At 35.8% G+C, this 22,563-nt stretch overlaps 1 protein-coding gene across 4 annotated transcripts in view; it reads right to left on the bottom strand.

Annotated features, from left to right (window-relative positions):
* Window positions 1-22,563, bottom strand: part of FGF14 (fibroblast growth factor 14) — a 381,047-nt gene that overhangs the window by 146,943 nt on the left and 211,541 nt on the right. Inside the window, exon 2 of one of the 4 annotated variants that reach the window (XM_041478312.1) lies at window positions 13,976-14,015. The exons of the other annotated variants lie outside the window; for them this stretch is intronic. Coding sequence (XP_041334246.1) covers window positions 13,976-14,015 — 40 coding nt within the window. The remainder of the gene's footprint in view (window positions 1-13,975; window positions 14,016-22,563) is intronic. 4 annotated transcript variants of the gene reach the window in all.

Raw genomic sequence — 22,563 nt, forward strand, 5'->3', positions numbered from 1 at the left:
TGTAGAGAGAAAAGTTCCCCCAAAAAAGGAATATTGGGAATCCAGGATTCAAATTCCCCTGTCAAAGAAAAGCTATTGCAACCCAGATCTGGAATTAGAGAAAAATCTGTACTCTATCACCTATCACCTTGCATCTGCATACCAAACTGGGGGTCACTGTGCAAACTGAAGTGTCCCATGCTGTATTTGTCTGGGTACCAAACTGACATGACCTGACAAAGAGAAAACCGTATCTGTTTTACATCCTACAGGCCTATCCACTTAGGTTTGATTTCAGACATATATGATCACTATTAGAATTGTTCCATATGATCTTACATTTTAAAAAATCCAGCTGAAATTATTCAGACTAAATTGGTTATCCTTCCTAGTTTTCTTTGTTTCTGAAAAGTTGCCTAAATTAAGTTTGTTACTGAAAGGTGTGCTTATCATTCTTGTGATCTCTGAAGAGAGATTTTACTTGGGAAGGTGAGAGATGGGAGAATAGGAAAATTAAAGAAGCAGCAAAAACACAGCTACGATGATTTTTTTTCTCCTACCCTAGTTGCTTTCTATTTTGATCTGTTGTATCCCACAACTTGATGAAAATATTAAACTAAGGACAGAATTTGAAATTAAGATATTAATTAATTGCTTCATTAGGGTTTGCAGGTTCCATTCTAGAATAAAATACACAACTGAGGTTTGACATAAAAGTAAGCTGTGTTTAGGGTACAGTAAAAACCACAGTAATATTTCAAGTGTAATACTACAAACTACTACAAGTCAGCTGGAACACATTAGCTGTTTCTGACTGTCAAAACAAGTAAAGCTACGATGCAAAGAAAAAACAGCTAGTTTTACTGCTAAAGTTCTGCAGTTGGCCCTAAGTTACAGGTGAGGGCACTATAAGCAAAAATAAAACCTTGGTACAGGCTAAATGCAGATATTTTTAAAGAGAAATATCTTTAAAAGGCACAATGAAAACATCGTCACTGACATTTCAAATCAAAGAACAGTAAATCTCAAATAGAAAGGGGTTTTAGATCTGGTGTTTAAATACAATTATTTAGAGAACAATTGAAGCTTTTCACTTTAAAATACATACTATATGCACATGCATATAGACATTTGAAGATAATTACCAAAACTCAAAATTCATAGAACCAAACTGATGAAAAGTTAAATCTTCTGCCCAGTGCACCTAATTAGGGAATGATCTGAGGTAAAACTGTACAGCAATAGAAATAAAGATACAAATTCAGATATTTTTCTCTATGATTATTAAACCTAACTTGATAATTTTGCAGGAGACCTTATATTCTAAGGTAGCTCTGTTTTTACTAAGTAAATGAGACTGCAGAGCATTTCTATACTTTTTTCAAATAGGTTTCTGATATAACAAAATACATCACACTCTCAGAATTATTTGAAGCTTAAATGTTAGTATTTTCTTTTCTAAATTTTCTAATTTCTAGATGGTTTTAATATTTGAAACTTGTATCTTTCTGGTATTACTTTTATTTTGCAAATATGAAAGGCATTTTGAAAGACAGCTACCATGACTTTTGCATTAAATATATTATTTCAGCTCAAAATACTTAATTGAATTGAGCAGGAAAAAAGGCCACATTTAGTCATTGATGTAAATGAGATGATTTTAAAGAACACTCAGCATCAAACTGCTCCTCTGGTAGTGAAGCACTTTTTGTATTTAATTCACTAAGCACAAAATTTTAAAGGTCATTAAGAAATTAATAAAGTCTTTATTTAAAAGTGTTGAATATGGTTTGAATCTTGACCTCATAATAATTTTTTACAGTTTAAGATATGGAATAATGTAAATGTGAGACACTTTTTTAGAATGACTAATAGAAAAAAAATGCCAACTGGGTTGTCTGAAAACTGGTGCGAGAGAACTGAAGATGCTGGCATGTGCATGCATAAGAGTGCAGTCTAATATATTTGGCTCCCTTTGAGTAAAATTCTTAAAAATAAACAAAGAAAAAACTGCCCAAGAAATGAAAGAAAAAACCTTCAAGAATACAAAGAAAGAAGAAAAAAGAAGTAAAGGAAAAAAATAGCTATTCACTGGGATTTTAAAATTCATGAGACTTCCAAGAGTTTGCAAGCTTGAGCTATTACTGCACTGCTTTAATGAAACTATGTAAGTAGAAATACACTGTAATGAAGAACTTCATGCAGAGAAGACAAATGGAAATATGTGACTCATTTACCAGAAGTCTGTTGTCTTTTGTGAAGCGCTAGACATTAGGTCCAAACCCTAAGTTATTAAAATTTTTAACTAATCCAAGTTCTGTGGGCTCGTCTAATATATTTGGCCCCCTTTGAGTAAAATTCTTAAAAATAAACAAAGAAAAAACTGCCCAAGAAATGAAAGAAAAAACCTTCAAGAATACAAAGAAAGAAGAAAAAAGAAGTAAAGGAAAAAAATAGCTATTCACTGGGATTTTAAAATTCATGAGACTTCCAAGAGTTTGCAAGCTTGAGCTATTACTGCACTGCTTTAATGAAACTATGTAAGTAGAAATACACTGTAATGAAGAACTTCATGCAGAGAAGACAAATGGAAATATTTGACTCATTTACCAGAAGTCTGTTGTCTTTTGTGAAGCGCTAGACATTAGGTCCAAACCCTAAGTTATTAAAATTTTTAACTAATCCAAGTTCTGTGAGCTCTTTGACACTGGACTATCAAATGCCTAAATGTTTGGATCCAGCCCCACGCTCAAAACCATGGGATACAAACGCAAAAAAAGTCAGCTTGGCAAAGAGAGGGACTCAGTGCTGAAACTTGGGATTTCAGGCTGATTTTCCCACTCATCTTGCATGACTGCAAGAGCTATTCAGCTCACACTCTAGCAGGTCAATATTCTCCTAGGCCAAAACCACTCACTGTGTGCCTAAGTGGTTTGCTCAGTGCCTCCTTTATTCACAGCAACACTGGCAGAACTGTCCAAGGCCAGGATGGTCCCCAGGATCCCCAGACAGGGAACAAAGTTGTCTGTCAGACACATGGTGGGGATGAGGAACAAGGAGGATGATGATGATGATGATGATGATGGTGATGATGATGATGATGATGATGATGATGATGATGATGATGATGATGCAGTCAGCTACTCCCAGAACACTGCAAGGAGACACTTTTCACCAGGAAATGCACTTTTCCATCATTTTGATAGCATAAGTTCCTATCATGAGCTTGATGACACAAAATAAAGCCAGCGATATCACAAGGAGACAAATACAAATTTTCTTTCAACTCAGGGCAGTCAGGCTCATCACCTCATGTTTCATATTTTGAGAGAAAGTGCACACTACATGCACAAATATTTAGGTCAAACCTTTACCACTTAGTAAGACTTTGATAATGCTACATTTGAGCAGCTACAGTTAAAACAGAATTACAAAAATAACAAACCAGTGCCTTGCTTTCACTAGCAAAAGCACATGAAATTAAAAAAATCACAATCATATAAATTCCATAATTTAACAAAAAATATATTTCTTTCTTTTTTTAAAATAAAACCAGAATATATATATATATATCTGATCTATATTCCTTTCACAAAAGTAAGTTTTCCTAAATCTTCCATGCAAATGAAATTAAATAGTTGGTATTTATCAAACAAATTATGAGAACACTGTCTATTAAAACACAAATTAAAATCGATTGCTGAAGTTAAAAATATCTGTAAAAATTATTCTGATGGCACCTACCCATGTTATTTAATAGTCTAAGTTCCTCCCAACAAAGAAGATAAGCTTGCTTTCCCACCTTCCTTCTTCTTCCACCATCCTTGCTACCACCAAAGCTGTTATTGATGCAAGTGTCCTGCAAATCATATACTTTCTAGGGCCCCCAAATATATCCATGTTACCAATCATCATTTTCCCAGTTTCAACTTTTTTTTACTCTAAAGTGGTAAAACTGTATTTTTTAAGTAATAATTTTAGATAATACAATCCAACTTTGACAATTTGTGATGGAGGAAACTTAATTTTCATTGCAAAACATTTTAATCACGCATTTAACACCAAACAGAAAATCACCTATATTGTGTAAAACACCAAAAAGTTTCCATCAGAGCACAACTAAAGAAACTCTCTCCGAGCAGGTTCAGAAATTTGGTATCAAACTGTGTTAGAAATAATTTTTTTAATGAGGGACACAAAAATACTGTCCATGGGAAAATGGCATGAGCAGCTGAGGCTTTCAGCAACGCTCTGGCAGTATCAATGGCAAAGGGAGGAGAGCCTCGAGGTATAAGGACTGCTATGCCTCAGTTAAGAAACCAAGTATTTTTGGAGATCAGGAGCCCACTGAAGGAAGTAATTGGCCCAAGAAATGGCTGTACTTATGACATGGATGTCTAAGTACTTCATGGGAGACACCTTTTTCAAGACTGCACAGAGTTTGGAGTCAGCAGCAATATTCACCTAATACCAATGCAGATTTATGGCCAATGATCAAAAAGAAAAAGAACATTTTCATGCTCCAGCATCCATTTCCAAAACCCTCCTGATACTGGTTCAGTCAGATTTACCTTATTGAATTTGTTTGTGATTGCAGGCCTGCATGACAAATAAAACTGAATTAATTTGGTGTCTCTTGCAGTGAAGAAAGCTACATGTGTAAGAAGAGAATATTTTTTTACTAATCCAAAGCATTATCTTAGCAAGACTAAGTATGCATGCCATAATAACCCAATATTCATGCCAATTAGTGTCTGAAAGGAATGTCTGATTTTTAGGCTAAGACAAATATATTCTCACACATTTCTGCATGACATAAATGAATTTAGTAAATGGCTAAAGTAGCAATATTTATATATCATTACTTATATTCTTTAAAAGAATTAATTACCTTGTTTCCTCTGGATTTTACTCTTGCCCTAGCTGGAAATATAATTGAAATATTTAACTTCACCTATTTATGCAACCACAGAAAATGAGGTACTTACTATTGCAAAGAAGACAAGACAAGTAATAAGTAGTTAAAGGTCAAATGTTTGAAGACTGCATCCCAAATAATGACCAAGCAAGCAAAGGAGCAAGCAAAAAAGCTAGAATAGGTTTGTATATCATTAAGGAACTGCATTACATATTTCAAAAAGTGTGTATGTGGGTTTACACTGCAGACAGATGACAAACCAATTCTTCAGGACAACTAAGCATTATGATTCCTAAATGCTAACAAATTCTAACAGTCAAGTACCACATTCACTCAAGATATGATGCTGATATCCCACAGATAAAAAATTCTTAGCAAATTTTATACTTGCACTTCCATAAAGAAGGTTAGAGGTTGCATTTAAGATAACCAAATATAACATATTAAATATCAATATGGATATTTAATGGATTAAATTTATTACATCAAACGAAAAGAAAAACCCAAGAAGAGGGGGAATATTTTCAGATATACTGAGTGAAGCTTCACTGGATTATACTTTGGTGCTTTTATATTGAAATTTGTGTTTCCTCTAAAGTAGTGCTAGTCTTAACAAGTGATGTCAGCTTAAAACATGCCTGAAGAACAGAATGAGGCCTGGTGGTGAAACAATTTATGAAATGATGCATAAATAGCCTGTGCAGTTTCCCTGTGAGACTTGACAAAACATACTGGACTCTATTCAGACATCAAAATGTAATTAAGTATTATTTATTATGTATATTCATGGATTATTCACATCTGAACACTTTGCTTGTTCCAACTTCATCAGAGTATTTGGCCTATATTTGATCTAAAAAATATTTTAAGTGAAAAGTCAAATTAGAGCAAGTTTTCCTGGAGGAAATAATTTTTCCTTTGTCTTTCTCTACGCATCAAGAACAATTAATAGTTTGAGACATTGGATTAGTGTTAGACCATTAATCTAAATATTTAAAATAGAGACAGATGGTGCCAATACAACACACAGTGTGATCCTGCAGGAAAGGGAGCCTAACTATGGAAGCAACACCAATATTCCATATGTTCAGGCTGGTGGAAAACACATTAAATAGAAAATTATTTGGTCCCAACAACAACAGAATTGCCACACTTCCTACATGAACCAACAATTGTCAAACCAGTTCAAGAACCACCCCATGCCAAATCTGTATGTTCTCATGCCTTTGTCAGGACACTTTTCAAATACACAAAGAAATGGCTCCAGTGAGCCAAGAGAAGCTCCATTTCCTCTCATTTCTAAAGATGAGAAATCTCTTACCTCTAAAATCCTGCCACATTAGCCTTAGTCTGTTGTGTTCTTGATCCAGTGGATTGCAATTTTTGTTTAAAGAAGTGGTATATGATGATTAAGAAAGGAAGAGGTGCATTCTCCCCTTTATCTACTGGGGGTTTGTCAATGTTCTGCAAATTTCAGTGTGGCTTAAGCAACTTTTACAAGACTTTGAGGAAAAACACAAATACCACAGCCCACCCCTCCAGCACTAAAGGTGTTATCATTGGCCATGTGCCTGACAAACACATCACTACTATTTCCTTTCTTTAAAGTACACCTGCTTTAACATTCCTGTGCACAGCAAAGTCTTCCCTCCTCCAAGGTTTCATTTGGCCCTCCTTTTGGTGGGCCAAATTTGAGACCCTTTAATGTAGCCACATTTCTGTGAAATTCTGTGCGGTAACTAGCACAGTGGGAGGGCAGTCACTGGCTGAGGCCACCGAGAAGCTCTTACAACACTAATATTTTGCTGCATTTCACATCCTGATACCAATCCCAAATAGAGGTGTTTGCAAATCCTATGGACTGTTAACTGTAAAAATGTGTTGGAATAATGCAGAGAGGAAAGGGACTAAATAGCAGAATTTGTTCTGGAATAAAAATGAATACAGATGAGAAGGGTATTTAGGTTGAAAGAAAGACACCTAGTCAGCAAGAAATTGTTGTAACAAAGTCTTAAGCAAAATGTAGAAAAAACACCTCTATTTCCAAAAGGAAAAAATCATGCAATTTTTTTGGGGTTTGAGCCATTGTTCTATCTAAATAATACTGTCTAATTTTATTTATTTATTTACTTGAAAATGCTTAGCATCCTGTTGCTAAGGCAACAATTTGCTTTGCTGAGTACATCTTTGTTAACATTCACTTGCTGTAGTAATGTTTCCATCACCATCTGGCAGTGACAATTTTTTTTGCTTGAGTGAAAATTCCTCTAAAGTATAAAAATCAGGCCAGTTATTTTTAGAAAGCTGACTGCCCCAGCTCTTACTGACTTTGCAGAGTTCCTGTCAGAACCTCTGTAAATTCAGTCATGTGATATTGATAACCTAAAGAAGGGGATAAGCAACAGAGTGAAGAATGATTGAGTTACAAAGCTGACCAGTTGCCCTTTTGCCTTTGATAGAGAATGTTTACTCTTCAAATTTTTTCAAGAAGGGAGCTAAGCTGAATCATGCTTTAAAAACCACATACCCCATCTCTGCTCCTTTGCTTCACTAAAATTCATTGATATTAAGCAGATGGCAAAATGAACTCCATTATTGGTAAGATGTGTTCCAAGAATATTGCATGAAGACTGGGAAACCCTCACTTTCCATGGTAAATCATTTGACTCTAATACATTTAAAAAGCATGTTTAACATTCCATACTCTGTGGGTCAAATTGAAATAATGTAATCACAGTCATTTAGCCAAATAAATAAGGTAAGAAGTCAGAGGAACAGTAAAAACTGGGTATGTACTGACTATGATCCAGTCTGGACAAATATAGAAGCAAGAGTTCTTTCAAACATAGGCCTCCCTTATGTCTACATTTTGACATTTCAGTAACTTTTCTGAATTCTCCTCTAACCCAGAGAACAGTATAATTGCATCACAAGTATAAAACAGTACTATTTTTCTGTTAGAAATAATTCAATCACAACAAACTTCTTTGGTCATGCTTCTATTTTGCAAATCTGGTTATTTGGTGTACATGAAGAGTATACATTAAGTCTTTTTTCCAGATCACTCATCCAAGCATCTTTCACTGCTGATTTCTCCCTTCAAAGTCCAGAGCATAAGACCAGAGAGCTCTGTCCTGCTCCCTAAAGTGAACATATAAGATAGGCTCTTTTATATGAAAAAAATTTGCTTTCCATGTGTGCTCATATACAGACAAATCTCTACTTCAGTGATGGGTTTTTGGCCCTAAAAGTAAATGCCTTCAGGAAAAAAAAAAAAAAAAAAAAAAAAAAAAAAAAAAAAAAAAAAAAAAAAAAAAAAAAAAAAAAAAAAAAAAAAAAAAAAAAAAACAAACAAACAAAAAAAACCAAAAAAAAACAAACAAAAAACACACCACGAAAAAAACACCAAAAAAGAGAAATTGACAGTATGTGATAGGCTGACATTTGGAAATAGAGGAGACAGCAGCATGTAGCTTGGCCAGAAACATTGATGGAAGAAATGTGTTGATGGTCACAAAGGGAGTGGAGAAGCTGCAATGATTTTCCAATTCTAGGCCAGTTCCATAGGGTTTGAAAGCTTTGTAGAACACATATGTTTAAAACTGAAAATATTTAATGTGGAAACTTGAGAAAGAATCTGAAAAAGAAACCCAAAATATTGAGTCCTATGCTGTACAGTATTAAATTACTCATATTTCTCAGTGAGTACTCTGTAAGTTACCTTAGAGTAATTACTAAATGTATGGTTATCTTTGATGATTCAACATTTCTCAGGGTTGGTATCTCAAAACAACTCCCAAACAGCAATTTTACAAAATCTAGGTGGGTTTTTCGTTTTTGTTTTGATTTGGTTTGTTTGGTTGGTTGTTTTTAACATTGCTGCAAGCTTCCCCTCTTTTACAGTGGACTATTTTTTGGGTTAGTTTTTTGTTTTTATATTGTTGAAGAAATACGTTGTCCATTTATTAAACATGAGATGAACTATTTTTTGAGAAGACTGAGAAGAAAATTCACTATTAAATATATAGTTTCACTTTTTAGAGAAGGTTAGCATATGTAAGATAACTTCTGAATAGTCATAGTCTATGAAGACCATTACGAATTTCCTAACCAGAAAACAGAATGATAGCTTGGAGTTCCTTAGACAAAAGGATAAAGTTTTTATTTTCTTCCTTATAAGGTAAAGAAATCTAACTTATATTGAAGAACATTAATTCTTCTTTGTGTTACATACCATTATAAAGTGCATAGTTCTTTTCTTTGGGAAAAAGGTGATCTGTTGAAATGAGAAACTTTGCATCTTCTAGTCTCTTTTCACAGAGAAAATTTAATACACATATTTACACAGGCAGAAGAAATTATCTAAAAGTCACATGAACAAAACCAGCAGAACTCTTGGAGTTATATATTTCTTGAATGGATTTATGAAATGATAATTTACCACACCCAAGACATAAGAATGCTGTTAAGACAAGTATCTAAATCTGCTCAGATTGTTAGGGAGGATCAGCTTCTGGTGGGGCCAGTCTCTCTCTATTAGCATGAATAAGCAGCCCTGCACCTTGGTGAGGATAAAGGCAGCTAAGCTGAATCATAACCCTGTTTGCCAGTCATCTCCAGCACTGGTGGGCAGGTCAGACACAGCTTCAGAAAAGACAGCAGTGCTGGAATATGAAGGAAGCAATGACATGAATATAATTTTTTAAAAAAAGTATTTTTATTAGCAGAACTAGACTGGAATTAATTTCATAGATTGAGAGAATCATAAAATGGTTTGGGTTTACTTCCACATGCCCTAAAGGTTTGCCTCAAAATTAGAAAAGCTAATATTCTGCTAATTCTCCTTTCTTGGGAAGTAGTTGCTTCTTCTTTTTGGCTGATGTCTATTTTGCTTGGACATCAAGTCCATCACTTACAATTTGCTCTTCACAGTATTTCCAGAATCCCATCTCAGAGTTTAACAAGAGGAATCTCTTCTCTTACCACTGCTAATGAAAATTATAAATAGCTTGGAAAAGGCAGGAAAAAAGAGGATGGGCTTATTTAAAAATTTGTTTATAGTAATTTTAAACTAAAATGTCTGAAGCAGAGGGCCAAAAATTATTTTAAAGGCAACAATCTAATTGTAAAATAAACATAATATATTTAGCAAAAGGCAAGAAAATTTTAATCTATGGGTCAAAGAAAAGTCAACAAAAGTATATATCAGCTGCAAAATAAATAGACATCAGCATAGGGCTCCTATTAATCTGTTATAATTTGTTATACCAGAATAGCAGTTTTCAGGTACCAATACAATTCAAACCATGACATCTTTTTAATTTACACTGTAAAAATTCAATATGACTCAAGAACTAGAATTTCTTTTTAAAATGAACTTCATACTGTAAGTATTCAGTCTTAAAACGTACCCCTCAGTATTCTTAACTGCTCTATTTCATTACTTATAACAGAAAAATTATGATAATCTAGCAAATGGTAGAAAATACACCCACACACCTGCTACTAAGTATTTATTTATGCCCACAGGAAAGCGTTGCTTAAAAAGGGTTTTTCATTCTTAGCAAAATATGTATCTAATTCACCACATTAGGAGCATTGTTGTAAAAATTTTTATGCAGAAAACAGCAAATACAAGACTGACATGCTGCACCATATATTTTTCGTTCACAAATCAGAAAAAAAAAATGGATACTGGTGTATTCACTGCTAGCACAGATTTCTAGGTGATACAGAGTCACCAAGGACTCTTTACAAGTCCCCAAGTACCACTAGTCCTCTTCTCTGCAAATGGTAAAAGATTCACTGCTCTACACCTGCTCCCATTACAATATCTTTCATCCACATGCCAAGATAAAGACATTATGTGCCAGTATAACCTGGAGGTGGTGGCCCCTTCACTCTAGACCGAGAACAACTTTTGAAATGAAAATGGACAACATTTTAGTTTGCATGGACAGATGATTTTTTGATTGCGTAGATGAATCACAATACCATTTAAACAAAACCACAGAAAAAACCCAACCCTTCTGCACTCAGCTCAAACAGAACTTAATTCACAGTAATTATTCATCCTTTTGAAACTTTTAAAGTGCCATTATTGTTGACATCTTAGTAGCCCATGCATTTTCTATCAAACAGACAGCTCTATTCAATGTGTCATGTCTAAGCAATAAAGTTATCATGAAAATTAATGATAATGTTATGAACCTCAGAATAAAAGCAATTAACTTTTTTTTCCAAATGCCAACAGTACAAAACCTCTAGATCGTAATTAGTTCTTTATCATCAAATTTCATATTTTTCCACAATATACAGTTATTATTTAAAAGAAATACACTTTGGGGACTCATTTTCCATCATGATGGAGTAGTTTTGCTTCATATTGACAATGTCAATTTAGGTTTTACCCTAGTCTGGGAAGAATCTCTCCACTGAAAGTCTGACATTGGGTTTGTGTGGCCAGGTTTTAGCAGCTGGGAAACACAGGGGTGGTTTCTGTAAGGAGCTGACAGAAGTTTTCCCCATGTTCAGCAGAGCCAGATTGCTCTGGATTGGACCAGGATGGCTCCAGGATGGACCTGCTGCTGGCCAAGGCTGAGCCCATCAGGAATGATAGTAATGCCTCTGTGGTAAAATATTTAAGAAGAAAAAAAAGTATTGTGCAGATGTAATTGATCTCTGAGAAGAGAGAATGAGAGGAGCAGCCCTGCAAGGTCAGTGAAGAAGGAAAGGGAGGAGGTGTTCCAGGTGCTGGAGCTGAGATCCCTGTGCAGCCCATGATGAACACCATGGTGAGGCAGCTGTGATCCTGCAGCCCACGGTGGTCAATGGGAGTGCAGAAATCCGCCTGCAGCTCTTCAAGGAGCCCACCCTGTAGCAGGTGGATGCCTGAGAGGAGGCTGTGAATCCAAGAGAAGCCAAGCTGGAGCAGGTTCCTGTCTGGGACCTGCAGATCCATGGAGAGAGGAGCCCATGTTGGAGCAGGTTTCCTGCTAGGACTTGCGACCCCATGGAGGACCCATGCTGGGATAGCCTGTTCCTGAAGGACTGCACCCTATGGAACAGTGATCTGCATTCAAGCATTTCATGGAGAACTGTTGGCTGTGGGATGGACTCCTGTTGGAGAAGTTTGTGGAGAATGGCTTCTTGTGGGAGGAACCCCACACTGAGCAGTGGCAGGAACAATGTGTGATGAACTGACCATAACCCCCATTCCCCATCGCCCTGCATTGCTGCAGAGTAGGAAGTAGAGCTGGGAAGGAGGGAGGGTTGGGAGGAAGGTGATTTTTAACATTTCTTTTACTTTTCATTATCCTGCTCTGATTTTGTTAGTAATAAATTCAATTAATATCCCCAAGTCTGTTTTGCCTGTGATAGTATTTGGGGAGTGATGTCTCCTGGTTCTAAACTCAACCCATGAATCTCTTATTATATTTCTCTAATATTTCTATTTTTTCTATTTCTATTCTCTATATTTCTATTATTATATATCTCTCTCCCCTGTCCAGCTGTGGAGGGGAATGATTGAGAGGGTTTGGTGGGTGCCCTGCATCCAGCCAGGGTCAACCCTCTAAATTCCTCTCAAATGGACCAAGCACAGAGTGATCACACAAAATCCCTTTGTTTCTATTTTCACAGTAGAAAGAAAAGAATTACCTTGATCACAGGCATGGTGTCAGGCCATAAACAATAACATGCTGAGCATTAAAGTAATCCACTAAAACATGTTTTTCTCACAGGAAAAAAAAATCTATTTTACTGAGTATCAGATAGATAAAATTTATTCTACCTTTTCCATTTAGTTTTTTTGACACATGATCTGTGCAGATCAGTTAATGTACAGGATCTGATCCCTTATGTGTTGTTACCAAGAGAAGTGCACTATGCTGTTGAGAATTTACTGTCTTCTGTTCTTGTTTTCAACTGAAATGGAAAAGCTTTCCTATCATCATGGCGAATACAAATGCAGCTCTTGTTTCCTAATTATCACAGCTATTCAGACCTTGAAAATATGACTTGTTTTTGCTGTAGCTGTACTGTGCAGATCTTAGGGGTGTCATAGAAACTAGGAATGATTCACTGAGAAGACATGTTCCTTCTCAGTCAATAGTGAACCAACAATCCAGAACAATGCAAAGAAAAATTGGTCTAGTGAAGATTGTATCTTCCTTGAAACAAGTTTTTGACACATTATTTGCTTTTCTCTATTCCTTTTGATAACTAAATTCAATAAAGCATTTCCCCCATAATTTTTTTTTTTTGCTACAGTTCTGATGTTTTATGTATCTCTCTGATAAACAACTTGTACCTTTTTAATGAGAGGGAAGAAATTAGAACTTTATGACAGAAAAAATCTCATCAAAACCTACATCAACTGACAATGACTTTTGAATACCTTCTGCATTTTTGAGTGAAATGTTCAAGCACCACACAACACTACTTTTTAAAGTGTAGAAATAGAAACAATGCAATTTCTCTGCCTAATAGCAATCTTCCCCTTTGTTTCACAAAAATGATCCCTTTCCCTCTAGATAATCTGTATTATGCCTAGCTGAGTATCATCTCCCTGTGTCATTCAAACATTCTGCAAATAGAATTTAAGTTTACAACATTTTGTTGAAACTTGAACAGAAAATCAGGCAGCCCTCTATAATCTCTACAGCATTAGCTTTTCAAAAAGATAGCACAGTCTATGCATGTAGCTGATTTGAGTTTAAATAGGATGACTACTCTTTCCCCATCACAGATGTTTTCTCCAAAATCCCCATATACAGTAGCCTGTTAAATCTTTTTAAAGATACTGGATGACTAAAATACTTAGAACCTGGTCAGTTTAAGTTCAGTCAATTTGTGTCCAAGAGTAAGCACAGTTTGATTCATTCCTTTTGTGTTGTATGTAATATTTCATTGGCATTCTTCCTTAAAATGCTGCAGGCACTTAACTAACAAAATCTGAGAAGATGTGTTTTTATAAAAAGCAGCAAATAGCAGAACAAAGTATCACCATGTGATTGAGAAAATTCTGCTAGGACTGGTAAGTAGGGAGAGACAAAGGAGAAAGGGAAAATTACATACCACTATTTGTGTTTGTTGTAGTCCTCCCTCTTCTTCCACCCTACAAAACAAGATCCCATACAGCAAGCGTTATCTACCTACTAGGAAGCAGGAGGCAAAAAGTCTGTCAATCACAGATACAGAAAACTTCCACCCTTTCTCCCCTTTGCAGTCCATAAAAAAAAAATAATTGTAGAATAAGGAAATATTCTATTATGGAGAAAGCATAATATAAAAAGGGGAAAGAGGGAGGAAGATAGGATGGCAGAAAACAAGACTATGACAAAGACAATCACTAGTACGTAATTCAGACCTTTGTAATTTCTGTCTCCTCCCATCCTACAAAACAAGATTCCATACAACAAGCAGAAGTGGTAAGAAATGAAACTGGGAGACAAGATTGTCTAAATTGCCAGCCTGAAGAATTCTTCAATCAAATTACGTCTTAAGCACCAAGTCTTGATCAAATGATTGAATCTTGGCTTTGCATATAACAAATATTGCTACCTCAGTCCTTGGTCTTGAAGATTAAAATGCTTCTGGTGGGCTACTTATGAACAGGTATATACCAAAGATTTTCTGTACCCAATTGAGTATCTTCATAGCACTGCTTATTACTAGCATTACTAAAAGCTTCCTTTCTCATGGAATGAAAAAGACCTCTTCTTCAAATGAGTGTAATCTAGATCAGGGGTGATGCAAGGACATCTGATGGCTCTTAAGTGACCAAGAGGTAAAGCAGTTAACGTGTAATGCTGAAGATTAAAGGAGAAAAACACACACAGTTCATCTGGAAGTAGTTCAGAAAAATCATGAATTCTGACTCCAGTGGCTGTTTGTGTAGAAGGAAATTACAGGGCTCAAAGAAACTTTTTTATGTTGAACACTTTGGAATATCCATATTTTGAAATAAGGAATATCCTTCATTAGTGTCAAGGTTGTATCTTGAATACAACCAGCACAGAAATCTCTGGAGCATTAAAAAGAGTTTTTTGATGATCTTACTGAAAGGAGGAATTAGAGAGAGATCATTCGATAACAAAGCCAATCAGAGATCACTCAATAACAAAACCATCCTAAAATAAGAGATCTCAACAGATGTAAAACAGTGTCAATGCTTAAAAATAGAAAGAGAAACTGACGTTGCAACTGTAAGACAAATAGGATGTAATTATTACCAGAACTGTAGGTAAATTCAAGGAGATTGAAAGAATATTTATTGAAATACATTTGTTTCTGCAGCAGGTGTGTCACTGCTTTTATACACATTTATGTAGGCAAGAAAGCCAAGAGAGAAGGAGAGGAAAAACTAGATACTTTTGCAATCACTGGCCAAATATTACAACAGGACAAGCATGAGAAATTAAGTTTCCTGACATGTTAAATAAATTCATCTTCTAACTGCTAGTTCTGGATCATAAATTACCTGGTTTCAAGAAATTCAGAAACCATTCTTCTATATAACTTCCCATAGGAGTTACAGTTTGTTCACTAAGCCATAGAAACTGGAATATAGCTAAGCTGTACACTTTGAAATGTTACAGTACTGGGAAGCTTGCAAACTTTAGAGACTGACCTTTTTCTTACATGATCTTTATAAAAATTTTACCTACACAAGATGCACCGGTTTGAACATAAAAATTTAAAATTCTTCAACTCCTTATGAAATCTTCCTTAGAAAAATATAATTAAGTCACATGGAGTAGACAAAGCAAGAGGGATCATTCTTCCAGTGATGGAAGAAGCAAAATCCAAGAGAAGACAACATGAGCTGGTTCTTCTCAGTAGTAAACCCAACAGAAGAAAACCTTGAGTCTGGCTGAAGATTAAATAACCCAATCTAAAAAGAAAAGAATCAACTTAGAATCAGCCAAACTGTGAGAAAACAGAAATGTGCTGCCATTCCTGGAGAAAAGAGAAATTAAACTAGAAAGCAAAATAAATAACACATTTGCCTTATGGTAGCTACAAAATAATCTGTAAAGTTCTATTTCCATGCAGCAAAGAGAAGATACTTGTTGGTGACAGTCAAGAAAACTGGAAAGCTACAGGTCACAAGAGAACAAAAGAATGCAGCACTACCAGATGATCCACTGGGTTAGGGAATACGAGGCAAACTTGGTCCTATAGATGCTCCAAGTGGCAGGCAAATTATACAGCTATGTAATACCCAGCAATTTCTGGCTGCCCAAATATGCCATACATGTCTGCTTTACCTGAACCAGAACCATCAACCATGGTCAAATGATGTTTTCCCAAGGGCAGCCAGACAAAGGAAATAGCTTTAAACTGAATAATGGCAGGTTTAAATTTCTTGTTAGGAAGAAATTTTTCACTGTGAGAATGGTGAAGCACTGGGATGAGCTGCCCAAAGAATTTGTAGATGCCTTGTTCCAGGCAGTGTTCAAGGCCAAGCTGGATGAGGCTTTGAGCAACCTGGTCTAGCAGAAGGTGTTCCTGCCTGTAGCAGGGGTGTTGGAATTAAGAATCTTTAAGCTCCCTTCTAACCTAAACTATTCTATTACTCTGTGATTCTATGATTATATAGATTGCTATACAGATCCAAAGGACACAACACCTCTGCCCTTGTACCTACAGATTTTTTTTTTTTCCAGAGAAGAAAGGCAGAAATTCAAATAAGGAATTGGAAAGAAACCCAAATCATGGGGTTGCACTTCTGAGTTTTTATCTGTGGAACCTGTGTTGACCCTACAGGCTCCTGGAGTTCCAGTCAAGTCCTGCTTATGCACATCAGCCACTGAAGACAGAAGATAGCAGACTTGGATTTCCCTTGGGAGTTAAAGCTTTGCTCCTTCAAACACTTTTTATTCAGCAGCAATATCCTCATAGACCCAGCAGTCAGATTGCATGATCTTTATATGCAGTTTGCTGTCAGACACACGCTGCCTGTTCAGATTAATTGCAGTAAAGCCTGCACAGAGTAAATAGTACACAGTACCCAAGGAGGCCCAAGTCTCACAGCACAGAGTTGGTAATATGAGCATAATGCTCTTAGGTCTGTAAACTCTGAACTCAGTGATCTTCCTTCCAAATAACACATATGAGTTTCCCACCAGAAAGATGTAAATGGCCATGAAAACAAAGAGAGACCATTAAGAGATGTTGTTCCCTTGTGGTATCTGGAAGACCCTTTGGAATGGAAAGTTTGCCAAAAAACATATAAGCAATTCCTACAGTGCAAAATTTGTACTTGAGCAAAAATCACCAAAATGTTGATTTCAATTAAACATATTTTAACTGTCACGAAATACAGAATTTCTTATCTTCTTTCTCCTTCAGAAAAAAATGCTTGATATTAAGCAGCTTTACTGAAGTTGCAGAAGTTTCATTGGTTGCAGTGATTTCCTCACACAAAAGACATAACACTGGAAATACCTGCAATCAAAATCTGAATTGGCTATTTATTGGTGCTAAATATCATAACCTAAAGAGTTTTGAAAATTCATCCGGAAATCTGTGGAAAGATTTTTTTTTCCCTCAGAAGAAAATGATCCCATTTGTAAGTTCCCCTACCAGTCTGCAAAGTAATTGGGTTGGGTTTTTTTTTGGGTAAAGTTATTTTTATCTGTGTAAATCTAATTATTTGAAGAACAGGTCCCACTGTTCTGCATAGCAGCCAGTCACAATGCTGGATCAGAAGCAGGCAGTACAGACACAAAAAGCAAGGAATCTATTTCTGTAGGAGGGACAGTCTTTTCTAGGTGGGATATGCTCTGTTTAGCAGGTGAATGTGCACAGAATAAAGAGTATAAAATGAATGCCTATTTTAAAAAGAGAATGGCTAAATAATAAGAACAGTTACAAAAAGACCACCTTTTGGGCAGTAGAGATGCAGGACAGTTATATTGATTGTAAAGAACACATCATCTGCCAGAATACTTGGAGGGGGGGAAGTACAAAGGAAAAGACCCAATGATCATAAAAGGCCAAAAAACCCCCCCACAATGGCTGCTGACAGATCATTCCATGACAAAAAAAAAATTTTAAAAAAAAGAAGAAGGAAATTTCCCACAAAATCTCAAAAGACACTGTGCTCAGCTATATCTGCAGCAATTTTAGCATAAGCATGACCAGAAGACATACATCTGAAAATAGTATTCAAATACTAGAACTTCTGTTTTCCTTGATAGTCTATTTGGGAAAGGAAGAGAAAAAATTTTTAAAAATAGAAAACAAAAAGGAAAAAATAGCAAAAACCTAAGCAATGAACCCTGGAACATCAAGGAGTGGAAATGAGACAGCTCCTACTAACTGACCACTCTGCCAGGATGTCAGTGATATTGGATTTCTGTGGCAACATGCAGTGCTCACAGATAGAACAATGGAATTTCCACACTCCTGCAAGGGACAGGCAACCTGTGACACGTGAGCCAATAATGTTGACAAAAGTTTGAATATGATCTTTTTTTCCCCTCAGGTATCTTTGAGGCACGTACAAGAAGAGATACACCTCATTCCTGAGCACTCTGTTGTCTCTTGAAAGCCCAAGCCTTTGGCTCAGAAGCCCAAGTGTTGAGAGAGCCAGTGGGCCAGTGTGGCGTGCAACCAAATTGTTTGTACCTCCCACTATTCAATTTTCTTTCTGTTTCCTCATTTCAAATTGGTGCGGTTATCTTGCTTGTTGTGAGGAAAGTTATTTTGTGAGCCAAGGTAAGAAGCAACATATGAAAATAAAATTAAGTGTGATGAATGGGACAGAAAATTTCTTTGGGTAAGGCTCAGCAATCTCTGAAGGAGAGTTCAATCACCACACAACAGCAACATCTTAGACGTTGGAAAAACATCTTAGATATTTTTCCTTCTGTAAGAAAGGAAGGGGAAAAAAAGGGAGAAAATACATACTAGATGAGAATATGGAGTTTGTTTTTTGGGCCTTTACTCCTATAACAGTATTACTCTGAAAGTAAAAAAAAAATAAATCTACAATAATAGTAACATTTACTAAATCTAAGAGACCAGACATTTTTCAGACACATTTCAAATAGGCTTCATGAGACCACATGTTGTGTTTCTCCAGAGTCTTTTCATTTTTTAATTGTTATCTTTACGGTGAAAATAAGTGTTAATAGATTCTAGACTGGCATTTAATGTTCAGAACAGTTAGGCTTGTATACTCGTTAGCTCACTATAAATGCACATATTGGAGCTTACAGTGAACTGTAGACATTTCATATATTTTTTGAGAGCTAACTAACCTTTTCTGGCTCAACAGCCTCCATAGCACAACTAAAGTTATCATGTATACCCATAACAGCTCAAAAATTGCAATATAAATAATAATTATTGTCTGATCACCACAGTTAATCACTCACTGTATTGTGGACAGGCAATGGATCAAGCAAATACCAGCTGTAAAAATGCAGCCATATAATTAAATGAGTTAATTTAATTTATAAATGAGCACCTTTTACTCTCCCAAGTTTGCTTCATAAACAATTTGGGTTTGATAATACCATGTTTATTGTTTCAAGGCATTTTTACATGAAGAAAATTACATACAAGATTAGAAGAAAAGATAGCATGAACTTCTAGGATGTAAGCACGGCATTTAAATGCAGATCTTTTGGGACATGGTTATGGGGACCGAAGGAAAACCAGAAACTCAGAAAAGAAAAAAAAAATTGCTCTATTAGGCTCATACAATAAATACCAGAATAAAACCATATTGCAACTAACCTCCATTATATTTCCTACACTGATGTATTTAAGAGAGATGCTGCTTCAAGGAAGGATGTCATTCCCCAGTTGTATGGAAGCTAGAGCATGACAATCCACTTTGCTTGCTTTTACAGAACACAGTGCATTTCTGGATTGGGACTGGGCCTTTGGGGTACTACTACAGTAGAAGTAACGTGTCTAACTACACAATTTTTATATAGTTTTGTAACATGTCTAACTATACAATCTTTGTGCAAAATTATTCAGTTGTGGCTCTTTGTCCATTATTTATATGGAAAGATTACTTGAGTTTTTAATTCCACATCAAGATAAAAACTTGTAATATTTTGACTTTCTGGTAATAGAAACATACTTTTTTGTGTGTTTGAGAATATGCAATGAATGATTAGCTTTCTAATGTAAAGCAGTAATCTAAGTGTGAATCTGATAAAATAATTATAATACCATTCCCAAATTTCAGTGAACAATATACAGTGGTCATCATGAAAGATAAGAGAAAACCCTCTAGAGAAAAGATGCAAAAGCTGCTATAAAACAGAAAAGCAGGAACATGTGATGAGAAGTCAAAGAGCTACGTGCTGTTTTTTCATGAAAGTCAGAAAGTGTAAATGACAAGATACCTAACCTGGAGGAGAAAGTCTTATTCCCAGCTACACAAGCTGAACCCCCATATGAACAGAGTGAGGACTTACATTTGGAGGAGAGAAAAGAATTGGAGACAACAGAATAACAGAAAGTGTGCGTGGGGGGTGCATGCCTGTGTGTGTCAGGGGGAGACTAACATCAGAAGAAACTAAAATAGAAGATAATTAGCAGATGAGGGAAGCAGGCATTTGAAAGAGCTGAAAATAGATTTTAAGAAACTATAATTAGTCTCAAAAAGAAGAAATACATGAAAGAAACATCCACACAGTAAGTAGAGAGCAGAGAAATAAATGACACCTCAACATCTTTCTAGAAATCTCAGTTTTCTGTAGGTCTCACTAGCACACTGACTACCAAAAATAGTTTTAGAACCTATTAAAAAATACATCTATGTGTTTAGACACTCAATTAAATGCTGAAGGCTGTAGAACTGCATTTGAATACTGAGGTCTTTTTGCTTTGATAATTCACTCTAACATGTAAGAACTGGGCTGCTTTTTAACTTGTAACCCTTCCCAAGCACTAGAATATGAGCTAAGTTGACTAATATCAGTTGTAGAAATGTTGATTATGCCCCCTCAGTACATTGCTAGCTTACTTTTTCTTTAAAGTATATTATGTGCTGAAGTAATAAGAACACATTATGTTGGCCTGTAACAGCTTGAAACCAGGGCTGGCATTTTGTCCAGTCTGCAGACCAGACAGCTGTTGAGTGGTACCTAACCTGCATCAGCAATTATTATGTGTCCAACACATTGTACACAAAGACAAATGTCTGGTTCATTTCCTAATCTATTTTTTTTTAATTCTTTGTTCTTTTACTAAAAAAAAAAAAAATCTCAAGAATGAGCTCAGAAGGAAAGAAACTGTAATCTCCATTGAAAATTAAGTATTTATGTGCCTTTTGTACATAATAAATCCCCTTTTCACACTAAGTATTACTCACATGTTTTTAAGTTGTAACTTGCCACATAGACTAATGATTACAGACTAGATTTGTGCACATTCACTTGGTCCTGTTATAGTTCTCCAATAAGTGAATAAATGAATACTGACCTATCTCCTCCACATGATAGTCTGAAAAAAAGCGCCATTAAGAAATTCTTTGTGCATGATTTTTGTAATTGCCAAGCTTCCACTCAGGTACTGAAAAAAGATTTTCCAAAATGCTTAGCAACTGACATATTTAGCATATTCCAAAAAAGTTGATGTCTTATTTTGGTAGCTATATAAGAATGGAGTATTTTGCCAGTGTTTTAGAAAAAGAAAAATCTAGTTTAGGAAATTTAATCTTCCTCCATTGACACCAAAAGAAAATCACCTTAATGGTACTGTAATTAATTTGGACCTGAAAAATATTTCCAGCATGATGTCCGTCTTTGCAAACATGACAAGTGGAAAAGTTATACAGTCTACTCACTCACTTTTAACTTTGTGAAATAATAAGGAAGGACAATATAAGACTTAATCAAATTAAGATGCAAAGCAAGAATCTGCTCACCTAAATGTACTCAGAGCTTCTGAAATAGAAAGTATATTTACCAAGCAAATAAAGCATGATAGCTCCTAATATGTACAACAAAAGAATCATGTGGGTTAAATACTTTATTACCCTAGTCTGATGGAAGGTTTTCATTTCGTTACCAGATAGCCTTCAAAAGAGTATAATTTAATCTGACTTCATATCCCACTATTGAATATTTCACAGAAAAAGTTTTGAATGGATTTCCACCTCAAAAAACCTCAAAATTTCTCAGCAAATAAGGCAAACATGACAGAATTTCACTTCATATCAGTCAACATGGTAATCACACACATTATAAATTTTCTGCAGCAAAACTGTCCAAAGAAAGGCTATCCATACTCTCACAAATGAGCCCCAAGATATATGTGAGCTTCCCTGACCTGTAGCACTGCTCCTGCCAACCTGCACATCATTAAGCAATGGATAACATCTGTAAACACCCGGGAATGGCAGAATTCAGCACCCCTATGTGTGTGCAGGGTGTGCTTTCCCTCTTACTTCTCACACATGAGCACTGTTTATAGAGCAGGGAACACGACCAAAGAGCCAGGTGATGTGCGGCAGTGCAGGAAATGGGCCCTGTCACATCATGAGTGTCTGAAGCCAGCAGTGTCTCCCACAATCCATTTGTGGAAGTTCCTCAGAGGAACATAGGAGAGATATTTTTAAGGATGACAGTAATCTCCATTCTTGACCTCTGCAAGAGTTGACAGTCAGGGAGATCCTAAGCCAAACTATC

The sequence above is a fragment of the Pyrgilauda ruficollis genome, unplaced genomic scaffold, assembly GCF_017590135.1.
Source record: "Pyrgilauda ruficollis isolate IOZ18807 unplaced genomic scaffold, ASM1759013v1 scaffold44, whole genome shotgun sequence".
NCBI classification, from domain to species: domain Eukaryota; kingdom Metazoa; phylum Chordata; class Aves; order Passeriformes; family Passeridae; genus Pyrgilauda; species Pyrgilauda ruficollis.